The 26460-nt window shown below is 45.9% G+C and overlaps 3 protein-coding genes across 7 annotated transcripts in view; 2 read left to right on the top strand and 1 right to left on the bottom strand.

The window, feature by feature from the left end:
- Positions 1-595: 595 nt before the first annotated feature.
- LOC120600709 (olfactory receptor 5A1) lies at positions 596-13186 on the top strand. 2 transcript variants are annotated; one of them, XR_005652275.1, is made up of 4 exons: positions 606-881; positions 2326-2410; positions 10246-10336; positions 12213-13186. XR_005652275.1 is itself a non-coding variant. In XM_039860196.1 (3 exons), exon 3 carries the CDS (start codon positions 5132-5134, stop codon positions 6092-6094), a length of 963 nt encoding a protein of 320 aa, XP_039716130.1. In that variant the 5' UTR covers positions 596-881; positions 2326-2410; positions 5093-5131; the 3' UTR covers positions 6095-7060. The 2 variants fall into 2 exon arrangements, 1 of the variants encoding a protein (XP_039716130.1); XM_039860196.1 differs by lacking the exons at positions 10246-10336; positions 12213-13186 and adding an exon at positions 5093-7060 and having other exon boundaries at positions 596-881.
- Positions 13187-18286: 5100 nt separating this feature from the next.
- On the top strand, positions 18287-22227 carry MPEG1 (macrophage expressed 1). Its single transcript, XM_039860195.1, has one exon. It carries the CDS (start codon positions 18395-18397, stop codon positions 20558-20560), a length of 2166 nt encoding a protein of 721 aa, XP_039716129.1. The 5' UTR covers positions 18287-18394; the 3' UTR covers positions 20561-22227.
- Positions 22228-23370: 1143 nt separating this feature from the next.
- DTX4 (deltex E3 ubiquitin ligase 4) overlaps positions 23371-26460 on the bottom strand; it is a 30277-nt gene continuing 27187 nt past the window's right edge. For 3 of the 4 annotated variants that reach the window (XM_039860131.1, XM_039860127.1, XM_039860130.1), the window contains one exon: positions 23371-26394. In XM_039860131.1, coding sequence (XP_039716065.1) covers positions 26164-26394 — 231 coding nt within the window. In that variant the 3' untranslated portion in view covers positions 23371-26163. The remainder of the gene's footprint in view (positions 26395-26460) is intronic. The other variant, XR_005652252.1, reaches the window with a different exon arrangement.

Below are 26460 nucleotides of genomic sequence, written 5' to 3' on the forward strand. Positions count from 1 at the left end.
TCCGACCTCACCCAGCTGCCTCTGGCAAACACCAACCTGTTCTTCTCTGTTTCCATGAGTTTGGTTTTTCTTTTCTTTCTTTTTTTTTTCTAAGTTCCACATACAAGTGAGATTGTCACTATTAAGTGTAATATCTTTTCCTTATTTACTTCCAGTGATGGAGAATTTACTCCTTTCCAGGATATCTGTTCTACCTTTGGACTGTTCTATCATTTTCCTATAATTTCTCTCCCTCCACTCCCTCCACTCCCCTCCCTTTCTCTCTCTCTCTCTCTTTCTCTCTCTCTCTCTCTCTCTCTCTCTCTCTCTCTCTCTCTCTCTCTCTCTCTCTCTCTCTCCTCTCTCCTTGTTTCCAGTCCTAGTTCCAACTCTTGGAGTCATCCAAAAGATATGCTTACATTGAAGAGATTCTGTAAAATACCCAGTGCTTTACAAAGGTAACTACTGTTGATGAAATAGTTACATATTTCGAAGCCAAGAGCCACTCTTGGCTTTCACTGCCTCTAGAGATATCTTATTGGAACCAGGTCAAGGACTAAGAATACAGTGAAAGCAGAGCCAATGGAAATCAACCCAACTGAAGCTGGCATCCTCTTTACCCCTGAGCCCAGGCATGAAGCCAAGCCGCCAGTAGGCAGGCGTTCTTTCGGACAGGTCATACCCCACGGCCTAGAGGGACACAGCAGCACTTAGGAGAAAACTGGCCTTCCTTTAAAGCTCCAAAAAGTCCTTCCCTTGGTGGCCAATTTAAAGTAGCTACAACCGAATTCTATTTATCTCTTTGGCTGAGATCAGTGATCCATGTGCCAGCAGAGATGGGGTCTGTTCCAAGCTTCTGGTCTTAGCCAACTGATGGAAACTCAGAGTTTAAGAAGTTGTAGGTGAGTCTGCCCTTTGTCCTTCCTTAGGAATGGTTAGTGGTGATTTCTAGAATCATATAATGTGAAGGAGGAGAAGGTGGAAGAGGCAAGAGGCTGGCATCCTCTCTCCCTACTGCTCAACTTTAATCAGGGAAGCTGGACTTGATATTCTGGAATTCTGCAAAATATTTTGTTTTTAAAAATGTTCTGCTATTTACAAGTGGAAATAAAGAAGGAAAGAAAGAAGGAAGGAACGTAGCCTGAAAAACACTTACCTAAGCTAATCTCTTTATTGTAGAGACAGGAGATGAGGAGTTTAAGATTCAGAAAGGCAAATAATTTTTCCCAAGGTTATACAGCAAAAATGTAGGAGGAACAGAAATTGGATCAGCATTTCTTCTTTTTAGCTTTCGAGATAGTGCTTTTTATGCTATTCTAGATTCATGCGTGTGTGCATGTGTAAGTGTGTCTGCAATAAAAAAAAAAAATCATCTCGTTTCTTTAGATTCGCTCTAGTTGCCATTGAGACTTCAGGTTTTAGAATAAGGGAAAGTAGAAAGAGCTACTCCTGGAGGATGGGACACAGGTCCTAATTTCACCTCCTGTACCAAGCAACTGTACAGATATCTGCTTTCTTTTGGCTTCGGTTTTATTATCTATAACAGGGAAAGACTAGTAGGCTAACAGATTTCTACCTCTGATAGTCAACTGTTTTATTATTTTAGGTATATACCCAGAGTTTTCTGGATATCCATGCGATATTTAAAATAGGGCCACTCCAGTGTTAAGATTAGGGCAAACTTACAGTGTCTATATAATAAATATTTCATAACCCTATAATTAGCCAATGAACAAGTAATCATTGGGCACCTATAATGTGCCTAGCACTGTGACAGATGAGAAGAAAGAATGGATGAAAGCAAGAAACACTTTTTTTTTTATGTGCTAGTCTTTCTAGGTTTCTTTTTTTTTTCCATCATACCCTACAAAGTCATCTGAACAGCAAATACTCCCTATACCTCAAATATATCATTCATTTGGGAATTACCACATTAGAACTTCATTTCTCTTTATCTTGGTGTGTAGCTTTGACTTCATTAAAATGTAAATGGACCTGCCCAGGTTGAAGAGAAGAAAACTCTTTACAATGATTTTCGGTGTTCAGGTTTCACACAACCAGTTGTGTTCGGTCAGTAGGGATGAGGAAAAGATCACCTCTATTGCAGTGACACATACCATACGGCCTGAATTGCCCAGTCCCATGGTCAGATTCTTTTATCACATTCAAGAAAGAGAACATGCTCTGGAATAGAAGAATCAAGGGTTTAAATCTTGGCTTAGTCACTTACGAACAACTTGAGCTGGCATGACCCCAGTGAGTTTTTGGTCTGAAATATGTGTCTTTTGGAATGGTTGTAAACTGCACTCATTCAGCAAACATTATTTAATGTCTACTATGTGCCAGGCACGGAAGTTGAAATGCCCTTTCAGATTCTCCAGTCAAGAATACGGACAGGACAAGTCGGCAACAAAAGTAAACACACAGTGGGGTAAGTGCTTTGAAGTAAGCCAACATGTTCCTATACATAGTGGGAATAACATAAGTACGGGACATTTGGCCAGGGGAGCTATTATTATCACGGACAAGCACATGCACCTGGGTTTAGGTAGCAGGTACAGTGGAGGGCACACCTTCGATTAGGGAAGAAGAGACCCGAGTTCAAATCCTGACAGCATTGATCATTTACTAAGTAATAAAAATTATTTTGTTCCTCTTGGAAACTTGACGTAAGTCATTTCATTTAATCCTCACAATCTATGAGGTCTTCCTATTATTTTTTTCTGTTTTACAATTGAAGGAAATTAAAAGAAATTTAAGAATGATGTGTCAGCTTGACCAAGGCCACACAGCTAGTAAGTAATAATGTAAGGGTTTGAGACTAGCTCTGTCTGACATCAAAATCCTGCTTTGGATGACCACAAATAAGATAATGGATATGAAAATGCTGTATAAACTCAAAAATTCTGTAAAAATAAGTGGTGCTTCTCAGATCATGCAAACTAATACACACACACATATATATACATATACATAATGTATGTGACATACATTAAATTTATATAAATTATAAGATTTACATATAAATGACATAATTCATATAATTATAATTATTTATATAATTCATATAAATTATATGGAAATTTAATGTATGTCATGTACTCTATTTCTACATCTTTACCTCCAGATAATTCTGGTCAAAATAATCAGGTTATTGATGTGGTAATCATATAAAATAATCGCAATCAGCTTCATTACATTCTAAGCATGTAACAGACTAGATACCATAGACTCTTGGTGTTGAAAGGAAAAAGAATCATGATGTATTTTGCTAAAATGTACCTTTGACGATAACTGTCAGTGTGAGAAACAGGTGGGGCGTGTGGCCACTGATTGTCCACCACATCTGGTTTCTCTTCCCCTCCGTGCTGCAGATTGACAGGGGCTGTTAGATCTCAGGGGAACCTTTATGTCCAAATCGACCTGTCTCAATGCAAATCATCAACGGCTTTCTTCCTGGCTTTTGAAGCGACTTTCCAATCTTTCTTCTCAGTCTCTTGGCGCTGCCATCCACCTTCTCTACTGTTCTCTGTTATAGTAGTAAACACATATTGACAGCTAGTTCCCTGTTTACAAAGAAACAAGTAAAATTTAAAAAACAAAAACGAAACTTTCATGTTATCTCTCTTGTCTGTAGGAGAAAGGTCAAACTGTCTAACATGATATTTATTCATCAAATATTTGTTGAGTACCTACTATGTGCCCGGCTTGGGTCTAGGTGCTTGAGATATTTTAATGAACAGAAGATGAAAAAATTCCTTAAAGTTCTGATCTTCATTAAGCTTACATTCTAGTGGGGGAAAACAGACAACTAGTAAACCAATCAATTATGTGTCATGGTAGAAGGTGGTAGGTACTATCAAAAGAACAGAGCAGGGTTAAGGGGGGGTGAAGTCTGTAAGTGGAGAGAAGGTTGAAATTAAGGATGCAAATGCTTGCACATCTATACAATTACATATACAGTACGTGCAATTACATACATGTGAAACAAACAAATGTCCTTGCCATCTTTGCTTCTGAAGATCTTTCACAATTTGTCTACCTCCCCCTGCCTCTGAAAACTAGACTTCTATTATCTTCTCTTAACCCTTTTTAGCCTGTGCTCCTGCCATGCTGACATGTTCAAGGTTCCTCAAGCACTGGGCCCTCCTAAGCTTTAGCAGATGCTCTTCCCATCTTTATTGTAAAGCCCTCTGAACCATCCACCTCCCAAGCCCCACACATGCCAGTTTTCATGCCAGTAACCCCTTACTTATTGCTGGAATCCTCCACAAACACATCTCCTCTCGGAAGCCTCCACCTGCTGTGTCTGGGATCCAGGATGCTGTACAAAGAATTCTCTTATAGCCCCTGTCACATTGTGCTGTGGTCTGTTTCCTGTCTGTCTCATGCATTAGGAGCACTATCTTGAACTTAATAGTAATGTTTTATGACTTTCTACATCATCCACATTTAGCTCTATAAACACATGGATTATGGTGTTTGATCAGTCAATAATATTTATGCAAACTGAACATTAGCATTTGTTAAATTTTTTTTCACCTCTTTCTTTAATCTTTAACGAAGATGCCAGTTTTCCACATCTCTGTGTGCTTCACTGCACTGCTTTAAAGGAGAAATAACTCCTTGACCCCATAAAACCTGGTCAGCAAAACTATGATGATAAGAAACACAAAATTGTCTCTTTGGGCATTTCAATTTTTGACGTGTTTATTTTCTTTAAAAAAAAAAAAGAAAAAGAATAGTGTAAATCTGAGTGGCTCAATAAAGCAACTGCCATGCTTGGAAAGAAGGGGCTATTTATTCCAAGTACTAGTAATAACTAGTACTAGTAATAACTTCCTTCAGTAAAGTGGTGACATCAACTGTGAAGACGAAGATCCAAATAATTCAAAAACGCCCGTCTGTTCTGGGGCCTGACAATTTTCTATAAAGAAATGCATCGGATAAGGGTGATTAAGACCTCCATGAAATACCAAATAAGTACTGTAGAGGGGAAGTCTGTGTCAGTAGAGGTAGGACATTTGCCTCCCAGTGTCTTTTCCGACTCTGGGAGTCTATGGTTCTGTGACAGAATGAAATGGCCTCTTCACTTAGATTTTCATTGTCCCAGGCATCTCCCTTTGGGGCTCTGAAGGCAGAGAGAAGATATATGGCCGTAGGAAGGAATATCAGCGTGATGACCGATTTCATCCTTTTGGGATTTTCGGAGCAGCCAGAGCTACAGGTTTCCCTCTTTGTGCTGTTCCTGGGGATCTACTGCATGACTCTGGCTTGGAACCTCGGCCTCATTGTCCTCATCAGGATAGAGTCGCACCTCCACTCACCCATGTATTTCTTCCTTGGTAACTTGTCCTTTGTTGATATTTCATACACGTCCTCTGTAGCCCCTAAGATGCTCTGTGACTTCTTCAAGGAGCGGAAGACCATCTCCTTTGTGGGTTGTGCTGCTCAGTTTTTCTTCTTCATCGGGATGGGAGGCACGGAGTGCTGTCTCCTGGCAGTCATGGCGTATGACCGGTATGCAGCCATCTCCAACCCTCTGCTCTACACAGCCCTCATGTCACCCACCACCTGCGTGGGGATGGCCATTACAGCATACACTGGAGGATTCCTCACCGGATTGGTCCAAACCAGCTCCATATTCCGGCTCCATTTCTGTGGGCCGCGGGTCATTAACCATTTTTTCTGTGACCTGCCCCCCTTGCTGGTCTTGTCTTGTTCTAGTACCTTCCTCAGCCAGGTAGTGAACTTTCTTGTTGTGTGTGCAGTTGGTGGGACATCAGCTCTTGTTGTCCTGGTTTCCTATGGCTACATCATTATTGCCATCATGAAGATCCATTCAACCCAAGGGCGGACGAAGGCTTTCAACACCTGTGCCTCTCACCTGACCACAGTGATTCTCTTCTATGGCTCTGGTCTCTTCTCCTATCTCCGTTCTACTGCTGGCTCCTCACGGGACCAAGATAAGTTGGTGTCCATGTTCTACGGAGCTGTGATTCCCATGCTGAACCCCATCATATACAGTCTGAGAAACAAGGAGATCAAAGACGCATTGAAAAAACTCAAGGAGAGGAAGAAGCAGATGTCCTCTTTGTGTCTTATAGTTCCTTGAGTTAAAAAACAAACAAACAAACAAACAAACAAACAAAAAACCCTTATTAAGATTTGCTACATACATTATCTCAGAAGTGGCCCCCCTGAGCCCACAATCTGAGATAGGACAACCAAGTTAGTGAATTTGCAGCAGAATTGAACATGGATTTTCAAGTGTCTTTCATTCTCTTTTATAAGACGGTTCATAAGCAAAGGACAAACATCTCTAAAGTTCTCCTTCTTTAATGGTTGCGTCTATAAATCCTGGTGAGTCATGTCAGCCATCCCCGAGTCACGTCAACTTTGGATTTAACTATTCTGCCTCAATCCTTTTCTCGGTTCGTGCTGTCCTTTGATTTGCTCTCTGACCACTTGGATCGTTGGCAGTTTAGGTAGAGCGAGGGCTGTGACCGAGACTGACCTGTCCTTTGTACAGCCTCCCTCGATCCTTGGCTCCGCCAGATGAGGTCAAGCATTACTGCGCAGTGTTCCCATTCCACACTGTCCTTTGTTTCATCTATCGGAAGCTATAATACTTTATAATTTTTTCCGGTTATCTGTCTTCTCCCCACGTTGTTAACATCTTTGACTAAACTGCTCTCTGTTGTTTCTCCAAAGCACAGGACATGACTGGAGCAAACTATGTGCTCTACAAATATTTGTTTAACAGATGGATAAATAAATCCAAATTCACTTGACAGATAATTTAGAGATTTTATGCCAAGGAAGGGAATTAACATTTATTGGATGCTTATTATATGCCAGGCATTGTGCCCAGTAATTTTTAAAAATTGTACTTTAATTCTATAACATATACACAGATTCTTTTGTTTAACAAATTAAAACACTATAGATAAGAAAATGTCTCCTTTGAACATAACCCTCAGTTTTAATTCATTCCCGCACTCTCCAAGAGTGCAGGACTGTTTATGTTGGTATGTAAAATAATACCTCTTCTGCATATTAATATTAATATATACCAATCCAAAATATATAATACTGCTTTCTGGGGCTCTGTGTGTATTTACATACATGGTATTGTACTGAATGATCATTCTATATCTTGTTTTTTTTTTTTTCACTCTACATTATTTCTTGGAGCTCTTTTCATGCTATACATCTAAAATTTACCTCGGTCTTTTTAACTGTTTCATAGAATTGACATAAAATTTATGTGCCTTTTTCCTCCATTGATGGACATTTCGGTAGTTTCCAGTTTTTGCTAGTTTATTACACTGTTGCAATGTGCATGTTTGTACATACCTCTTCGTGCTAATATGCAATTTTTATGGTAGAAACTGAGAAGATGACTTGCCGTTTATAGGATATGTATATTTTTAATTTTCTAAATTTACTTTAAATTTAAATTGCCAATTTCTCTAAAGTGCCTACTGGTGGATGCTCCTGCCAGTAGCGTGCTAGGGCACCTATTTACTCAAACCCATTAGACCATCAGTATTTGCACAGTAATTTTCGTGAGCACATCCACATTTGACTATACCTTGGAAAGCTTTTAGAGCTATCGGTGACCTCCTGTGACCGGTCTATTCTGCTCCCCTCTTTTCACAAATAAGGAACAGGAGCTCTGAGTGGTGAAATAATTTGCTAATGACTCACATCTGGTTAATGAAAGCCCTCCTTTCCAGCCCGGCAATCTTTCCATTTACTACACGACAGCTGGTTGTTGCCTGTCAACAAACTATCCCAAAGAAGGTGAAAGGCCCTGTGAGGCAGAATGCAGGACGGTCTGAAAATTCTTTCTTCACAGTTTGGCAACTCTGATTTCCTGTTTTCAGGGAAATCGTGCTACTTCAGCTCTGCCTCAAGAATTTTATGGCTAGGGAAACTTCTTTCTCTCATCAGAATTACAAGGTGTCAGCTGGAGGAAATATTCCAGGGGCCCAGGCTGGGCGCAGGCCTGGCCAAGAGGTGACTGGAGGCGATCCCCTTTTACATGTTGTATGTGTTAATTTCTGTGTAAGCTTGCATTTGGAAATAAAGGTCCCACTGCTAAAAATTAGGGTTATAATCTACACATTTAATAAAATCCTCTAATTTTGCAAATGAGGAAATGAAGCTCCAGCGAAAACAAGCAATTCGCAAGAGCGACGAGGCCAGGACTCAAACCAAGGCCTCGTGACTCCTCGTGTCTCGGCCATGCACTTTTCTCCACATGTGCGCGCGCGCACACACACACACACACACACACACACACAGAGTCACACACACACAGAGTCTCACACACACACACAGGTCACACATACGCACACACACAGTCACACATACACACACACACACAGGTCACACACACACGGTCACACACACACACCAGGTCACACACACACACAGTTTCACACATACACTCACACACACACACACAGAGTCACACACACACACAGTCACACATGCACACACACACAGAGTCACACTGGCCGTCACATACACCACACGCACACACACACAGGTCGCACATACACTCAAGCATACACACACACAGTCACACACACAGAGTCCACATCACACACACACACGGTCACACATACGCTCACACACACACACGAACTCACACACACAGATGCACACACGTTCACACGTACACACATGCACTAATATACACATTAGCACACATGCAAACACACTCGCACACACGCACACACACACTGCAGAAGGAAGAACTAGTCCTCGCTACGCCCGACTAGCCAGCTGCTGCTCTCTACCCTCTCCCTGCTCTCCAGAAAAGTTCTGTTCTGGTCACCTCGTGACAGTGACAACAGCAGTCCTCTGTCTTTTCCTGGGGGTGCGGGCAGAAGGAAAGGCAGATCACACTGGAAGCCGGAGCGCCCCCTGGATGGAAATTTCTTACCCCTGGAAGGAGGTGGTCAGATTTCCCTGAAGGCATTCTTTAATTGGAAGGAGGGGTGTGATAGCAGGAAACTTTGTTCCCCAGAGTCCTGATACTTCGATATATGTGTGGCCACCCATCACATCTATGAAAAGGTTAAGTGTACAAAATAAATTATAACGACAGAGAGTTTGACTGGTTGAGCTGATGCACGGAAGACGCTTCTTAGACGCACAGGCACAGATGCATTTCTCTAAACACAAAGATTCAGGCTCAAAACCAAGAAAGGGAGCTCTCGAGTGCCAGAAAGAGCAAACTCAAAATCAGGGTGGTGGGTGGGAGGTGACGCCGCGGGGCTAAGGGACTTTTTGAGCCAGGCATAAACCTCATTGCGGTGTACTGGGGGGTGATCCAGGCCACTGGTCTTGGGTGCAACGCTCAAGATGGCCTGGGATTGTCCTGGGAGTCAAAGGGGCTGTCCCAACCACCACCCACAGATGAGAAACAACCCGCCGACTTGCCCGTGGAGAATGGCTAAGATGTTTGCCATCTTCCAAGACGGGTCAGAAACCTAGTCCTGTGTTCACACAGGGGTGAGGTTTGAACTCACATTGACGCCAAACCAAGAAATTGACAGAAACACCAGTCCACTAGGAGCATGAGGCCTCAGCAGAGACGAATTTAAAACCAGCTCGGAGGGACAGCCGGCTGAACCAGAGCAAACTGCCTCCACGGGGCAAACCTCAGTGCAAACGGAGCTCGAGATTACAAACCGCACAAGGAAATAATTCACCGATAGGAACAACAGATGGGAAAACGTGCTTGCCTTGATCTGTGTGGACAGAATGTTCTTAAAAGTTTTGAGTAAAAAGTCCGAGCCATAGGTTTCAGTTCGAGCGGGATGTAATTGGATTGGGGACTCGTGGACCATGCATCATGCAAATGCTGGAAAGGAGCTCAGCAAAGTTTATTTTACAGAAAGGGAAACCAAAGTTTAGAAAGGGGAAGTGACTTGTCAAAGGTCACCCTCGGATTAGTCATAGGATGAGGAACAGCATCGAGTCTCTGGAATTCTAGCCCTATGCTTTTACTATCCCGCACTGCCCTCGTTCCCAAAGGTAGAAATTAAAACCTAGTTTTAAGAGAGGATGAGGAAGGAAGAGGGTCAGAAAGGCCTACTCGAGACCCGAGAAACCAGGGTTCCGGTCCTTATGAGCAAAGCTCGGATTTGGCTCTCTAATAACTAGAATTTTCAGATAAATCCCTCCACTCTTTTTGCATCATGCTGACCTGTTTCTCTTTCCTTATTCTTTCCCTACTTTCCTTAGTCCTTCCCCTGACTGTCAGCCTGACAGAAATATCGTCGGAATCCAAGTCTGACTGGATCAGGAAGAAATTTGCAGGAAAGTGACAAGGCAGGTCAGTTCTGATAGTTATTCCTTCTCGGCCTCAGAGTGTAGGATCGGGAAGAGGATTAGGGTCAGGGAGAGGAGTGAGACTGGGTACCTCTAAGGTGGCCTCTCTAGCTACAGGTACTTGGCAAGAATGGGGACCAAGGTGGATATGGAATGGATATGGGTCAGTCGTGCAGAACCAGAGGCTTAACTACCAGATCAGGCTGGAATCAGCAAACACTCTCAGCATATAAAAGCTCTCCCTCTGGGCTCTTATAATTTATTATGTAGGACACTGGGTTCACACCATCCCTGATTCACTCAGGATACAATTACAGACCAGAAAACCAAATTATTTTAGAGTAAGAAATACAAATAGCACAATCTAGAACCAGAGTAAGTGCTCAAAAATATTGAAGTAAATTGAAACAAAACTCCTATAATAATGTTGGTTCAGTTTGATTATTCATTCCCAACCAGTCATGGCCTAATTTTCCATCGAAATGTTTGAGAAATATTATCAGCTTTGTCTGCTTTATTCAATAGTAATAAGTATTGATTGGGTATCTGCTATGGACCAGATACTGCACTAGACTTTAGCAATACAATGTTGAACCACGAAGAGGCACCCTCTTCCCACAAGGAGCTTATAGTTTATTAGAGAAGTCACACAAGAAGTCCATTAAAATATACAGTAATGAGTGCAATGGCTGGCATGGAGCGTATAAGAGGGACATGATCGTATAAATTAGTGCTCCTTATCAATGAATGTTTCATTGGGAGGGATACTCCCAGGGCTGCAAGTGTAAGGGGGAGGGAGCTATAAGGCAGGGAAAGAGACAAATCCAATCTAAGGACTACTCCTGAGCCCATCACAGCTTAAGGAAAGACACAGACCATTGTTTAGTCCTGCAAATGTCTTCAGATAGTTCCCAGGAAACCACTGGTCCTCAAAGCAGCCCGTCATAGTGAGAAAGGAAGAGCAAACTGCCTGCTAGATCCCTCATAGCTGTTGTCTCTAATGCATCGATGTCACTGGCATGTGGAATGAAGTCCCAGCTCCTCTGACCAACTCCTGGAGGAGCCGCGTCCCATTTCCAGTGGCCCAGTGCTTTATTTGAGCTCAAAAATGAGGAAGGAGCCAAAGTCTCTGGAGGTTCAGTACTTTTTTAGGGTCTCCGACACATTATAGAATGCTCAGTTAAATTTGGATTTTAGATAACCAATGACAATTTTTCTTACAATAAGTACGCCCCAAATATTGCATGGGACATACCTATACATACTAAAAATTATTTGTTGTTTATCTGAAATTTAAATTGAGTAACACCGTCCTCTTGTTGAGCCTGGGGCAAGAGGAGACTCTGCCAGAGCTCAGGTCTCTCCCGGGTGGGAAGCCGAGTGGTCTTGGAGGTGAGAAGATGGGAGGTCGACCAGTAACTCCCTATTCCTCTCTCCCCCGACCTCTAGTAGATGCCATTCTGCTTCCTGTCTCTAGGAATTTGCTTATTCTAGATACCTCTTATACGTGAAATCATACAATATTCGTCCTTTTGGGTTGGTCTAGCCCCAATATTGACAGGCCTCAGATGCCGACATAAAATAATTTCTGGGATGTGGATTCTTGTCAGCTTCAAATATAAACTGGATGTTCCTCCTAAACAGATTGTCTTGCCCTGTTGTCTCCATCACCTTGGGATCTTATAGGTCTCTCCTCTGCCATTGACTGTTCCGGACTCTCATTAATAGAGTTCTAAGACTGCAAGTTTCTTGCATTCATTCATTTATTCATTTAATCTTTCATATATTGACCACCTACTAGGTGCCAGATGTTCTTCTAGGCAAGACTGGTGTTCATGTGACTAGGTTGCAAAAATATTTAAATACTGTCTTTCTTGTAGGTTAACACGTGCTTCTTCAAGCCCATCAAATGCCCTATCCAAGCTTATCCTGGCCCTGGAAACCCCCGAAGTTCCCTGTGATCCATCAATAAAATAACTGGCTCAGCAAAAGGCCTCTAGGCCCCTCACACTGTGGTCCTCATGCATTCTGACTAGTCAATTAATGGGATAGACATAGTTACACCCTGACAGGATTTCCAGGTGGGTGGACATCTAAGCCGCCCGCTTTCTCTTGCTCGTATCTGATCTACTGCTTCACTGTCACGATGGCCACAGCACAGAAGTACGGTCTCAGCCACAAGAGGATCAAACAGACAGTTTGGGCTCCGTTGAAGCAAAAGTCTTCTAAGAATCAGAACTGACCATGGACAGGAGGTGGGGAGCCACCCTGCCCTGGAGGCACCCAAGCAGAGTTTGTAAGACTGTATAAGAGAAAGTCTCAAGCGTGTCGACTAGGAGGCGGATCCTTTCCAATCATGGGATTCTATATTTCTATGATTTAAATTAGGGGTCGGTAAACAACCAACCCCCCAAAAAATCCAGCCCTCACCTGTTCTTATAAATAAAGATTTATTGGAACACAGCCATGCCCATGCATTTATATAGCATCTACTTTTGCACTACAGTGGCAGATTTGAGTAGTTACTATGGACACCATTTGGTTGCAAAGCCTAAAATATTTACTAGCTGGCAATTTACAGGAAAAGTTTTCAACCCCATTCTAAAAGACTCCTAAGATGAATCCTCGATGAAGCAACTAATCAGTTCTAATTTACCCGTGTTATTAATCCAGATGGTGTTACTATCAGATTGTTTCCTTTAAAAAGATGCATGTCTTTGTTTAGGATATTACTAAAAAATACTCAGGTGGTCCCACTGAGTCAGTATGGCTTCCCGTGCTGTCAAATAGATGACCAGGCGAAAACTGAGCTCCTCGGATGCTGTAACATGCCTTTCCCCCCATCCCCACCCTGTAAGGATTGAACCAGAGTCAACCTGAAGACTGCGGTGACAAGCTCGGCAAAGCTGAAAGCTGATATGCATCGATCTTCTACCTGGGTCATAGAGAGCTTTACATGGGTGATTGCAGTCGATCTGATTAACAACTTCGTCTATAACATAGAGGTAGATGCTGTTGTTTGTGGTTCACCACTGAGTAGATGAAGGCTTAGGGAGACTCCAGAACTTGTCCAGAGTCACATATGGAGCCAGGGTGTTGCCTGAATTTCAGTTCTGAAAACTCTATTTCACATCTGTGTTTGTCAGTCTAGTAGTTGAGATATTTTGAGTGACTATATAAAGTAGAACAAACTCTGTAAACTGAATAGACCCACATGCTCTTAATTTCATATTTAAATCTCTCTCTCTCTCTCTCTCTCTCTCTCTCTCACACACACACACACACACACACACACACAATAGAGACAATAGGAATATTTCAATGGAAGACTCAAAATTCCCAATTCCATGCAATTTTAAAGAACCACCTCACCTAACTCACTTGTTTTTACCTTAACCTATTCATGGCTATTTCAGGTAGAAAGAAAAATGGTGGTAATTTTTACTTTGTCTCTGTTTAAAGTCCATCCAAGATCTTATGGTAAAAGAGGGAAAGATCAAGTGTTAGATTGGTTTTGTGTTACCCAATAATGAAACAAATATAGAAATATGAAATCTGCCAGCAGTTAGCCCAGACGGGTCCCATGCCAGTTACTTCTTTTGCTCAAATCACCCCCAAAGAGGAAGTTACATGATAGGAAAGATGTGGGGACTGAGAAGTGAGGACAGAGGAGAAAACCCACTGTGCTTCCAGTCCTGTCGTGTGCCAAGGCTCCCTGCCCAGCTGAGTTCAGCTGAATGAGAGACTCCCAGAGGCACTCTTTATTCTAGGCCAATGTCAGCGGGAAACCTGAAGGCCGACGGGGGCGGAAACGGGTGGGTCCTCACCGCTCCGTCTCTGTGGAACTCACCTTGGAGGGTAGATGAAGAGGGACAGGCGGCTCCAAGGGCTGGCTTGGTCAACCAGACTCTTAAAAGAGCATTAAATTCTACACTGGCGACTCCAAAGATGGTGCTTACTCTGAGTGTCTGACACATAACAGAGGATTAATAAGTATTTACGTAATGGACAGATGAACTAGACTTCCATTAGGAAGTCTTGGAGGATTGTCCTGCGATCGATACCGATGTAGCGTCAGAGCCCTGTGGAAATGAAGCCTGTGACTGAGGAGTGACGTCTGCTGTGAGGTGGAAGGCGGGGCGGAGAGGCCTCGAGGCTAATTCTTGGCCACAGTAGGATTTCTTTCTTCTCTGGTGCAGTGGATGTATCACCTTAAATCGCAGACTTGTATCTTCCTAACCTGAATATGGAAATGGCAAAGGGAAAAAAAAAAAAGGAGCAGAAAGGGAATAGTTGATGAAGAGAAAAATAATTAGGAAAATTGGGGAGAAAAGCTGTTTTAGAACAAGAAATAAAATGGCTTAAGGCTGCCAAATTCTGGCTTTTAATTCCCATGCGGAATTTCACCTGGACCTTCTGTTTTTATGCACAAAATTAAAAGGAGTCAAGAAATCCCTGTGTTCTTATTTTTGTGGACAAAAACATCCCTGATGGGAAGAATAGCTTTCGAAGGGAAAAAGCTGACAAAGCAACTCGGAAAAGATCAGGTCAAGAATCAACAGTTCAGGAAAGAAAATGTTGTCACTTTGTTTTTGTTGCTGCTGTTGTTGTTATGATTTTTCAAATTAAACTTATTGGGGTGACATTGGTTAATAAAATAATATAGGTTGCAAGTGTACAATTCTGTAATACCTCATCTCTATATCTCATTGTGTGTTCATCAATCAAAGGCAAATCTTCTGTCTGTCACTCTGTTAACTGACACCTCCTAGATTTTCTAGAACCAAGTTTATCCAGGGTCTATAAAAGCCACAGCTCTCTGATCCATTTAGCGGTTTGATTATTTGTCTGTCAGTTTTCAGACTGGTTTCCTAGACTCCTGCTAAAAAAGTAAGCACACCCAGCTGTACATCCTTGCCCCAAGCCCCTTTCAGACTGCAGGTGAAATGCAGAAGTGGGAAACACCTGGACCAGATCCAAGCCCACAGAGAAATGAATCTGAGGCCTGAATCATGGCTTAGCCCTGCATGAGATGGTGCCGCAAAGTGGCCCGTGCTCAAACTGAGAAAGAAAGCAGACATGGGACTTCCCTCTTGCCTCTTTTTGGAGGAAGTGAAATTACAGTTCTGCAACCCAGATGAATAAATACCTCTTGTAGAAAAGTTGTGTTTTTCTTCTAGAGACCAGAGTTCAGTTTTCAGACCCGGGCCCAGGAGCGTGTCACCTGAGAGTGTGCGATCGCGTATGCCATTTCAATACAAGAAAAAGTTGAAATAACCGGTGAGCAGAGTGAAGCAAGAAAGAAGTGAGTGAAACGCTCTGGTCAGACGCTCGCAGGCTTCTTCCCCGCCCTTGACCATGATGATTATTGATGTCAGCAGTGGGGGCAGCTTTAAGTGGGACCAAACTTCCCATCATTCACACTTCTCCTTCACTGTTTCCTTGGGAACCGAAAAGAGAACTTCCTTGAGCACAGCAATCAAAGAGTCATATAGGCTTTGGATCATTTCAGGTATATGCAAATTCCAGAAATAATTCGCTTTTTTAAAATTATATTTAGTGTCGGTTATTTTCCTGAGTACTAAAGGGACGATTACCCAGTACTCACCCCTGTATCTGGTACTTAGTTGATTCTCAGTAAAAATTGGTCAATTGAGTAAAGACGTGTTCACGATAGAAAACTCAAAAAAAAAAAAATACAGAAAAGTTAGAGAGAAAAATTTAAATAATTCGTAAAACCTACCAACCAGATATAATTACTGTCAATGGGTTGTTGTATATGTCTCCAGTCACATGTATATCTGTACACAGTTGAGATCATGTTGAGTATATATCATGCTTTTTTTCACTTAACCTTATGGCATAAGAATTTCTCATGTTATTAAAATTGAATGCATAATTATGGTGACTGTACATAAAATATTTTGTCATATGGCTACAATCTCCTTTTATTCTTGTTAGCTCATTTAGCTATGTTCAATTGTTTGCTATGACAAACATGAAAAGGAAGGCTGTCCAAGAAAATGGCAGCGACTGGGCGTTTTGAAATATGGGAACGTCTCAGTATAGGACGATCGATATTTGCCTTGCTTATTTTCTCATTGCAGAAGAGTGAGTTCTCAACGGGATTTATTAAAGAGTAAAACAAAGGGTAAGAAATTGCTAGCATGTCTTCAAAACAGTGTAAGTGAGAGAGTTTTCTGATTCTAATGAAGTAGCCCGGAAACAGTTTGAAGAAAAGTGTGTGACTATTTCAAAGACTTATTGGAAGTACTAAAAGGCATTTGACTCTAATTTTTCTAATTCTCGGATTATTCTACTGAGCTATACATTTATAACTAACTGATTTGTAAATTAGACAGGACATCCCGTGCAGAGGCTTGCCTCTCTAGCCAAGGACAAACTGGACACTGGTTCATTAATTAATCCTTCTTGGGTGTAAGTGAATTCCCGAAGCATGGTAACCAAAACATGAATCGACCCAGAAAGTGGGTATTTCTGAGTTTGCGGAACACAGTATAATTATTATTTTAATAATAACTAGTGAAGCTCAGCCTGGGAAGCTAGGCAACTGGCCTCATTATTTCAGAAAACACGGCAAGTTGCACCTGTGGCAATCTAGGGTAATTCGATTCCTTGAAACCTTTTTTCCAGGATGCGTACAGGTGATAGTGTAGTGCTACTTGGGAATTGAAACACGACTTTTCCAATCTCAGCACCGCATCTGGTTTGTGGTATGATTGGAGGGGCCATAAGGGTGCAACTGGGAGGAGCTTCGTTAAGTCACCTGGATCCCCTGACTACCCCTAAAGGTACTAAGAAGCACCTGAGTGTCCCAAAGACTTGACAGAGCTTCAGTCAATCCTGATATTAGATCAGTGGGGCCTGGAAGCTCTATGCTAAATTACAGGGTCTAATGCCCTAGCATAAGAGCACTAATGAAAATTCACAAAATTATGTTCTAATGATGTAACAAATGAATTGACGTCTTTAAAAAAAAATTGAGCAATAAAGAGGCATATTCTTTTTTATGCATCTATGCTGATTACGTGCCCTTAAATGAACAACGGAATGAAAAATTAAGAGTATAACATCAGGTACCAAATTATTATTGCACACACACACACACACACACACACACACACACACACACACACACACACACACGGTGTATAGTGTGTATATACATATACACATAGTCCTTGTCCACAGCCTGGTTTTGGTAGATCAAAATCTAGATTATAGTGTGGATTTTCTCTTGGCTTGAACATCCCTATTGGAAAGAAAACAACAACACAACGTGAGGCCCCTGGCCTCACTCCAGCGCTGAGGACGATGCAGACGGAGGTACCCAGTGTACCCTCTTTGGGTCCCTTTAGCTCTGCCCCAGATAACGCCATCCCCACAGCCGGACTATCAGGGCTTATAACGAGGAAACTCCACAGGACCCGTGTCCAAGATGTTCACTCCTTTCTTCCATGTGAACAACCTTCACCCTCAGGTGCATGGGAAACCCAGGCGGTGGCCTTGACCTACCTCTGGCCTAGGTGTGGTGGAAGCAGGGTATCTCAGCTCACCGCTGCATTTACAGTATGAGGAAACAGGTATTGGAGTTCTGGGAAAACTGTGAGGGAAGATTTGAAACATCAACAGAGTAAACCCGAAGCAAAACCAAAGCTTGCTTTCAAAGCTGAAAGCTCGTGTGGGGAAGCAGTCGGCCTGCGGTTGCATTTCTTGTGCCCACGACCGCTGCAGCGAAACTGACCAGGGCCGCGGGGAGGTGGGGGACTCTTAGAGTCGTTAGCCGTTAAGGACGCAGGGTTGCGTTTGCACATCTGGCCCAAAATAATTTTTTTCAAAGTGCTGGTAGACCTCAGTATTCCAACCGACTCTTACTTCCCCATTTCGCAATGAGATTTGCCTAAAGAGGAACCAGCAGATTTAGGAGAACTGTTGAATTTTGCGTGTGTTTCAGCAGCTACTCTCTTGCACAGCGGTTCAGTTTGCACTAAGCTCACTGGCCGCTGCGTAGAACCGGCCAGCGGCTGGGGCTGTCTGAACCATGAACAGCCTCGGTGGTGCCGTCCTGTTCTGGGCAGTGGCAGCATGGGCTAAAGTGGACGAGCCTCTGGGAGAGAGAGATGAGGCTGGGTTTCAAAAATGCAAGAATGTCTTAAAGCTGCCTGTTCTGGAAGTCTTACCCGGAGGGGGCTGGGATAATCTGCGGAACGTGGACATGGGACGGGTGATGGACTTGACTTACGCCAACTGTAAGACCACAGAGGACGGACAGTACATCATCCCCGATGAGATCTTCACCATCGCCCAGAAAGAGAGCAACCTGGAGATGAACTCAGAGATCCTGGAATCCTGGGTGAACTACCAGAGCGTCACCTCCTATTCTATCAACACGGAGCTCTCCCTTTTTTCCAAAGTCAACGGCAAGTTCTCCCCTGGGTTCCAGAGGATGAAGACCCTTCAAGTGAAGGACCAAGCTGTAACCACTCAGGTCCAGGTAAGAAACCTGATCTACAGCGTCAAAATCAACCCCACTTCAGAACTAAACCGGGAGTTTAAGAAGTTGCTCGTGGACATCTCCGACCGTCTGGAGAACAACCAGACGCGGATGGCCACCTACTTGGCAGAACTCCTGGTCCTCAACTATGGCACCCACGTCGTCACCAGTGTGGATGCTGGGGCCGTCCTCATTCAGGAGGACCACATCAGATCCTCCTTCCTGCAGGACAGCCAGAGCAGCCGGAACATGGTGACCGCCTCGGCTGGACTTGTCTTTCTTGATGTCGTGAACTTCAAGTTTGAGGAGAACCACACCTCACAGAATGCCTTCACCAAGAGCTACCTCTCCAACCGAACCCACTCCAGGGTGCAAAGCATTGGCGGGGTTCCCTTCTACCCAGGCATCACCCTCCAGGCCTGGCAGCAGGGCATCGCCAACCACCTGGTGGCCGTGGACCGCTCCGGCCTGCCTCTGCATTTTTTCGTCAACCCCGACATGCTGCCCGACCTGCCAGGCCCCTTGGTGAAGAAGTTGTCTAAGACGGTGGAAAACGCTGTCAGACGCTACTACGCGTTCAACACCTACCCGGGATGCACAGACCTTAACTCGCCCAACTTCAATTTTCAGGCCAACTCTGATGATGGCTCTTGTGTGGGGAAGGTGACCAACGTTTCCTTCGGTGGGGTTTATCAAGAATGCACCCAGCTCTCTGGGAATGAGGCCGTCCAAGTCTGCCAAACCTTGGAGCAGAAGAATCCTCTCACTGGTGGCTTCTCCTGCCCCTCCGGCTACAGCCCCACCCGCCTGCTGTCCCAGGTCCTCGAGGAGGGCTACAACAGCCTGGAGTGTCAACGGAAGTGCACCCTGCTCGTCTTCTGCAAGACGGTGTGCGAAGACGTGTTCCGAGTGGCAAAGGCAGAATTCAGGGCTTTCTGGTGCTCGGCCACTGGCCCCGTCCCGGATGCCTCGGGACTCCTTTTTGGGGGGCTCTTCAGCTCGAAGAGCATTAACCCCTTGACGAACGCGCAGTCGTGCCCCGCTGGCTACATTCCACTGAGACTCTTTGAAACCCTCAAAGTATGTGTCTCTCAGGACTACGAGCTGGGATTTCGGTTTTCGGTCCCCTTCGGTGGCTTCTTCAGCTGTGCCGTCGGGAACCCCCTGGTGGACTCTGCCATATCCAGAGACTCGGGGGCACCAGCTCTGAAAAAGTGTCCCGGGGGCTTCAGCCAACACCTCGCCCTCATCAGCGACGGGTGCCAAGTGTCCTACTGCGTCAAGTCTGGGCTTTTTACAGGAGGGTCTCTGCCCCCCGCCAGGCTCCCTCCTTATACCCGGCCACCTCTCATGAGTCAGGCTGCCACCAACACTGTCATGGTGACTAATACCGAGACTTCAAGCTCCTGGATTAAAAACCCCCAGACCAACCAGTGGAAGCTGGGTGAGCCGCTGGAACTGCGCAGGGCCATGAAGGTCCTCCACGGGGACGGGGCCGGCCTGTCCGGAGGAGCAGCTGCCGGGGTTACCTTGGCGGTCACCACTGTCCTGGCGGTCATCATTGCCCTGGTCATCTACGGCACCCGGAAGTACAAGAAGAGGGGATACAGGGCAATCGAGGACGAGAGACGGAGTTTGGTTTCCGGCGCGGCAGAGACGGGAGAGACGGGAGAGCCCACCGAGCCCGCCGAGCAGGAGCAGAGTCCAGCCTGAACCCCTCCCAGAAGCCGTATCGCTTCCCCGCAGAGCTTCAAGCATCTTTCCTTCCTTCTCTCTCCGCTTCTGCCTTCTTAACTGCTGACGTAGCAGGTGCAACAAAAAAGCAGGTATCACTTTGTGACTTCTTTGGGTCTCTGGGCCAGGAAAATTATAGAGCTACACGGACAAGTTTGGGGCTGGGTTTGGGGAGCCGTTGTGACTTTCTAAGCAAAGTCATCTTGGGGACTAAAACACGAAGGGGGTGTCTTTTTCCCTTTGTGTGCCAGTAATTATCTCCACCTGAATGCATACACGTCAAAGCAGAGGAGAATGTTGACAGTTGAATTCGGAAATGATGCATTTAATCGGAGGTTGGTTTCCCATTCACGAGCTTTAAGAATCTGCTTTCAAGAGTTATCCTCCACTGCTTTGTTTTTTAAAAGTTGTCTGTATTCGCTACTCCTGGAGGCTGGCAGAGCCCCCAGAAGACAGAAAGTCCTGCCTGGCCCAGCTTTTCAGCTTTGAGGGCCCTGTATTGATGGGCTGTGTCACCTCCTCGGTCACAACAGCATCATCTGAACAGAAAACTGTTGCTTATACCAAGCCCATGTTTTCCGACTTCCCCCAATTTATGATTTTCTTAGACCAGACCACTCTTGGACTTTGGACTAGTGTCATAAAGTCCTCAGAAAAATATTTCAACTTATAAACTTCTATTAGGATGTCAAGGGAGAAGGGATAGGTTGTAGAAGAGGAGTAAGGGAAGTGAGGATAAAAACCGGAAAAGATTCTGGCGTTCAGAGTAAATTGGGACTTTTACCCACAGCCAGCTACCCGGCTTCTTCCTCTGAGCCCATCGTAAACGAGGCAAAGTAAGGAGCGTAGATCTGGATGGATTCGCCTTGACAATTTTCTGGTCTGTGCTGCCAAAGCACAACCCTTTCATCCTCCATGAGTGGCCCTCGCCCTTCATGACTCCTATCACTCACACACACACACACACACACACACACCCCACATTCGACAGAAGACGACTGCATTTTTCTGAGGGTGGGAGACAAGGAAAAAAGCAAGAAGTCAAAGAAGCTCACACCTAAGTTTTTCATTCTCCCTAAAACCAAAACACAGTAGACACCAGTTATGTGCCCTACCTTTATTTTTTTCCAACAGAAAAGGGGGCTGACAGGATCCAATCTATATTTTTAAATGACATACTTCTTTCAGGTCCAAGTCGATTTGCCTGGGGCACCTCACAGGACATATGATTGTCACCTGACGCTTGGAGGCTTTGCTCGGTTTTAATACCACCCTCACCCCCTTGTAATTATCAGGGTGAAGGTATTAAGGTTCCTCCACCACATTTTTAAGTTCTATATTTTCTTCGCCAAATCAAGTGTCATTAGTGAGTGATCTTCTGTGAAGGATAATTTGTCCTCTCGTTAATATTCACAGTCAAGAGCTTAGGCTGACACTAGGTCCTTCTTCGGAGGAGCTGCCAGAAGCATCCCGGCCTGTGGGAAGAGGGGGAAGAGAATCCTCCTTTGCCTCCCACTGTGACACGGAGAAGAGGAGGGAGTCACAGGATGGGAGCTCAGCTCTCCCCACTGCCCAGGCGGGCACACCAGTGTCTGCAGCCCCTTCACCGAACCCCTCCACTTCAAGCATTAAAATGTTCTCTGAAACCTCTGGGTGTTTTGTGGGCAAGTTTCAGCCACGCTAACCACTTTTCTGCAAATATCGACTTTCCCATGAATTCTTTGAAGATGACTGAGTCCGAGAGACCAAGGAGAGCTGTGGGCTCCCAGGCTTTTCATGCATTAACTACCCAGGGAAATGAAAACGTTTTTCATGAACTTGTGTTTTGACTAACAAAATCACACATAACTATGCATTACAATGTGTACTTAAGGAACACTTGGTCCGAAATCGGAACGTGGGAGCTTGCATTGCGCATCGATTACGTCCTTTTTTACCAGGTAGAAACCAGAGGGGACAGTTCTCAGGCTCTGCTTCCAGGACTGGGGGGGCCCAGGCAGGGGTCTGTGGAAAGGCTCCCCCACTTCCAAGAAAAACCATACTCTGTGGGCACTCAGAAATAGAGACACACTTGGGGAACAAAGGCAGCTTTGCAATAACAGCATTTTATTTTCATGTTCTCATTAGTATCAGGATGGTCAATACTAAAACATTTATTTGAAAAACAGCAGCTTGTAAACTGTTGGAACATACACGCTAGTGTGGTCAGGTGAAGGGAACTTTAAGAAGCGAACACTCATGGGTTTTAAAAGGTCTTTCCCCCCATAGATTCATTTAGTTATTTCCCCTGCCATGTGGTCTGTTTTCTTTAGAAGAACAAGAACTCAAGCCAGGTCGCTTGGTCAAATATGTGGGTGGAAAAGACGTGGAAAAAAAAAAAAGAAAAAAGTAAAGGGATTTCCCCCCACCCCATCCCGTGGTTGCTGACAGACTCGGGGAGGTTCTCCAACTTTTTCACAGACGGGGGGCCCTGCAGAAAGCGGAAGGTTGACAACAGTTCGTGGTTGTTCATTTGCCGTTTATTGTTCTGCACATACACCTCATGAGCACCAGGTGGCGATGTCCTCCTCCAGAGCAACACCAAGGACTTCAAAACACACCAGTTACAAGGATTTACGTTATCAGGACATTCACCTGCCCTCTCCCAGAAACCCGCCCCCCCATCAAATGCCAGCGACAAGGAAAGGGGACAGAGCCCTTTCTCGTACCACACAGGGACTTCCCCCAGTCCTCTTAGGCACACATATGTCAAGTCTCATTAACAGAAGAAAGGCAAATTTTACCAAAAAAAAAAAAAAAAAAAAAAGTGGGGGAAGGGGATGAAAACACAAAGGTACACACGACCGCATATACACACTTAACCCTTAAGGGATGAGCATCTGACAGTTTGTCTCCAGTCCCATTTGTCGTCCCTGGAGACTCAGGGAGGGAGAAACTGGGCTGCTGGAAGCAAAGGCATGGACTTCCTTGCAGGAGCCAGAGAACTCAGCAAGGCGTCTGGTGGGGGAGCGCCCTGTGCCGGGGTGCTGGGTGCACAGGGCCTCTGGGGGGTTCTCCCCGAACCCGGGACTGTGCCTTTCCAGGTCGGCACAAGAGAAAGGGCAAAGGAACGCCTCCCTGCTCGGCTGGCACAGTGTTAGAAAGGGAATTCAAGATTCCTTCTGCCCAGAAAGTCCCATAAGATGATGAGGTAGCCCCTACTGAGCATCCTCAGGGAGAAGAGACGCGGCCACAGACACGACCAACATCCTGGGGGAGAGAAGACTCAGTCTCAAAGTGGTACTGGCACACAGTCTGGCACACAGCCCTGGGTCCCCTCCCCTGCCCACACCTCCTCCTGCCTGAGGCAGGAAATCAGCCTCTCCCCACTGCCCACGGCCAGTTGTCAAGCCATGTCTGCCTTCTTCCCCACCTCCGCCCGCACGGTATGTGTTTCTACCCACTGATCCTCAGTCTACTTCGTGCCCGTGGGCGGGATCCCAGCAGACCCTGGACGAGGGTGCTGAAGGCGGGGACGGTGCGTGGCCTGCCCTCAGTCTCCCCCATGATCTCTGGCGCATGGTAGCCTGGCGAAGGGCACGGGGCGTGACATGAAACACTGCAGGGACAGCTCTTCCATCCAGTCCGGACGCCTCCTTCCCGACGGTGGCAGGGAACCACCCCGTGGTGCAGCGAACTCGGGACCATCCTCCTGGTCTGCTGGTGACATAAAATGGCTGTGACTGGCAGGAGACTGGAGCTATCATGGCAGACACAAGTCTTCCTGTCCGAGCTCCCTCTGCCGGAGCCGATTAATGTCCCTATAGCCATTTGGGAAGCGAGGAGAGGCTGAGCACCAGCATGTCCCAAGGACCTGGGAGACACTCAGGTGAAAAACAGCAGGCAGCTCGGAGGCTGGCCCTCAGGAAAGCCCGGTCCCCGCTTTTAACTTAAGTACCATTTGTGAAGGTTCTTTTGTTTCCATTTTTCTAGCATCCAAAACCTTCCACGTATTGTGAAATATATATGCATATATATACGTCAAACCCCCAAAACATGAGGTATATAAATTCAAATTAGTATCCAGAGGCACGTCCCCCAGACACAGAGTTCAAAGAACCCACTTTCAAACGGGGCATCGGGTTTCCCTTCTTGATACCCCTTCTCTCCTCCCTGATCCCCAATCCATTGCTTAATGGGAGCCAAAGGCAAGAAGACTGTGGGGGAGGGGACAGCCAGGGTCTTGGACTGGACCGCAGGGTGGTCTTAACCCTATTACAAAAGGGCTAACGCAGCCCCGTCCTCACTCCAGGTCACTCTGCAGTGGACGAGGGAGATGAGGGGCCAGCACTGCCTCTGGGCTCAGATTTGCCAATTTGCATGGACACAGATCGAAGACCTCGGAGAAACGAGACTGGTTGGAGGCTGGCTCAGATCCAGTCTCGAAAGAGACATAAAAAGGGGTCAGTCCGGCCGTCACCTGACACATCTCCCCAGACACAGGGCCCAAGTTTACTATGGGACGGGCGGGCGAAGCGTGAGGGAAGTTAAGGGACCACGGCCCGGCTCTCTGATCCCCATCAGAACTGGGGTTTGACATCTTGCAAAACAGAGTGTGAGAACGTGACGGGAGCCTCCTCCAACCTGGCCCAGAGGTGTGCACGTGCACACACACACACACACACACACTCACAGATATGCACACACACAGATGGCACAGAGCCCAGCACAGGCTCCACTCACAGTGACTTGATGAGACTCATGGAATCTTTGAGCTGGTCGGGATGAGTTGGGAAGAAGGCTGTGGGCTCCTCTCTCTGAGGGCAGCTCAGATGCTAAGTGGGATGCAGGCTCTGGTCTGATCAGAGGGTGGCTGGAAACGACCTCATGGGACGCCACCCAGACAGGAGTCCCAGAGCCCATCCATCCGCACGAGAGAACCAGACGTCTCTTTGGACTGGTCAAAAGTGTGGGGAGCGGGGAGGGCCCAGAGAAGCCAAGGACTATCGTGAGAGCCGAGTGTGTTCCCAGAACTCTTGGCCTCTCTGATGCTCTTGGCAAGAAGTGATGCCTCGCCGTACACCGAGGCACCGGTTTCTGATGTCACAGCCGTGTAGCGGTTCACCCCTTTGCCCCCCAACCTTGCACAGTGAGAGCTCCTCGCCTCCCGTGGAGGAGAGAAAAGCAGAAACTCCACCGTCAAAGCAGAGCAGAAGCAGCAAGAAGCCAGCCGAGGCAACGCACCTCGGGCTTCACAAGGCCAGGGTATGGCGTGCCCACGCATTGTCCACACCTCAGTGTGCTCGCCATGCCCACTTCGGGGGGCGTGAGGGGCAGTGTTCTTGCCTACCCAGCACCGAAAACTCCATGGGAACGGACCAGGGATGGGCCCCGTCCCATGTCCCCTTTGTGGTGGATGGTTTATGAATGGTGTCCCCTTACTCCATAGGGCTCCCCCACTGTGGCTGGAAGGAGAAGGGAATGGAGACAGGACAGGAGGGGAGATGAGGGAGCTGAGAGGGCAGGACACCAACTTCCACCTTGACTCTCCCCACTTCCTGTCCCGCAGCCCCCACAGCCCCTCCCCCCAAAGCCCTCCCAGCTCAGTCCTTCTCCTGGGCAGTGCTGTCAGAAATGCCTTGGGCGGCCAGTTCAGCCAGCACGTTATCCAGGTAATTGGCATCTGGGTAGCCATGGCCAGTGAGGTTGGAGCCAAACTCTGTCTTGTGGTGCACCTCATTCCAGATGACGGTGTCCGACTCGCCCGTGGTGCTGGAGGTCCCGATGGCGAAAATGAGGCGGCGGTCCCAGGCCACCAGCAGCAGCTTCAGAACCTATGAGAGAAGAGGCAGGAGATTCAAGTCAGACGTTCGATGTTGGGCAAAGACTGTCCCTTGGAT

Source organism: Pteropus medius, unplaced genomic scaffold, assembly GCF_902729225.1.
Source record: "Pteropus medius unplaced genomic scaffold, Ma_sr-lr_union100, whole genome shotgun sequence".
In the NCBI taxonomy this organism is placed as follows: domain Eukaryota; kingdom Metazoa; phylum Chordata; class Mammalia; order Chiroptera; family Pteropodidae; genus Pteropus; species Pteropus medius.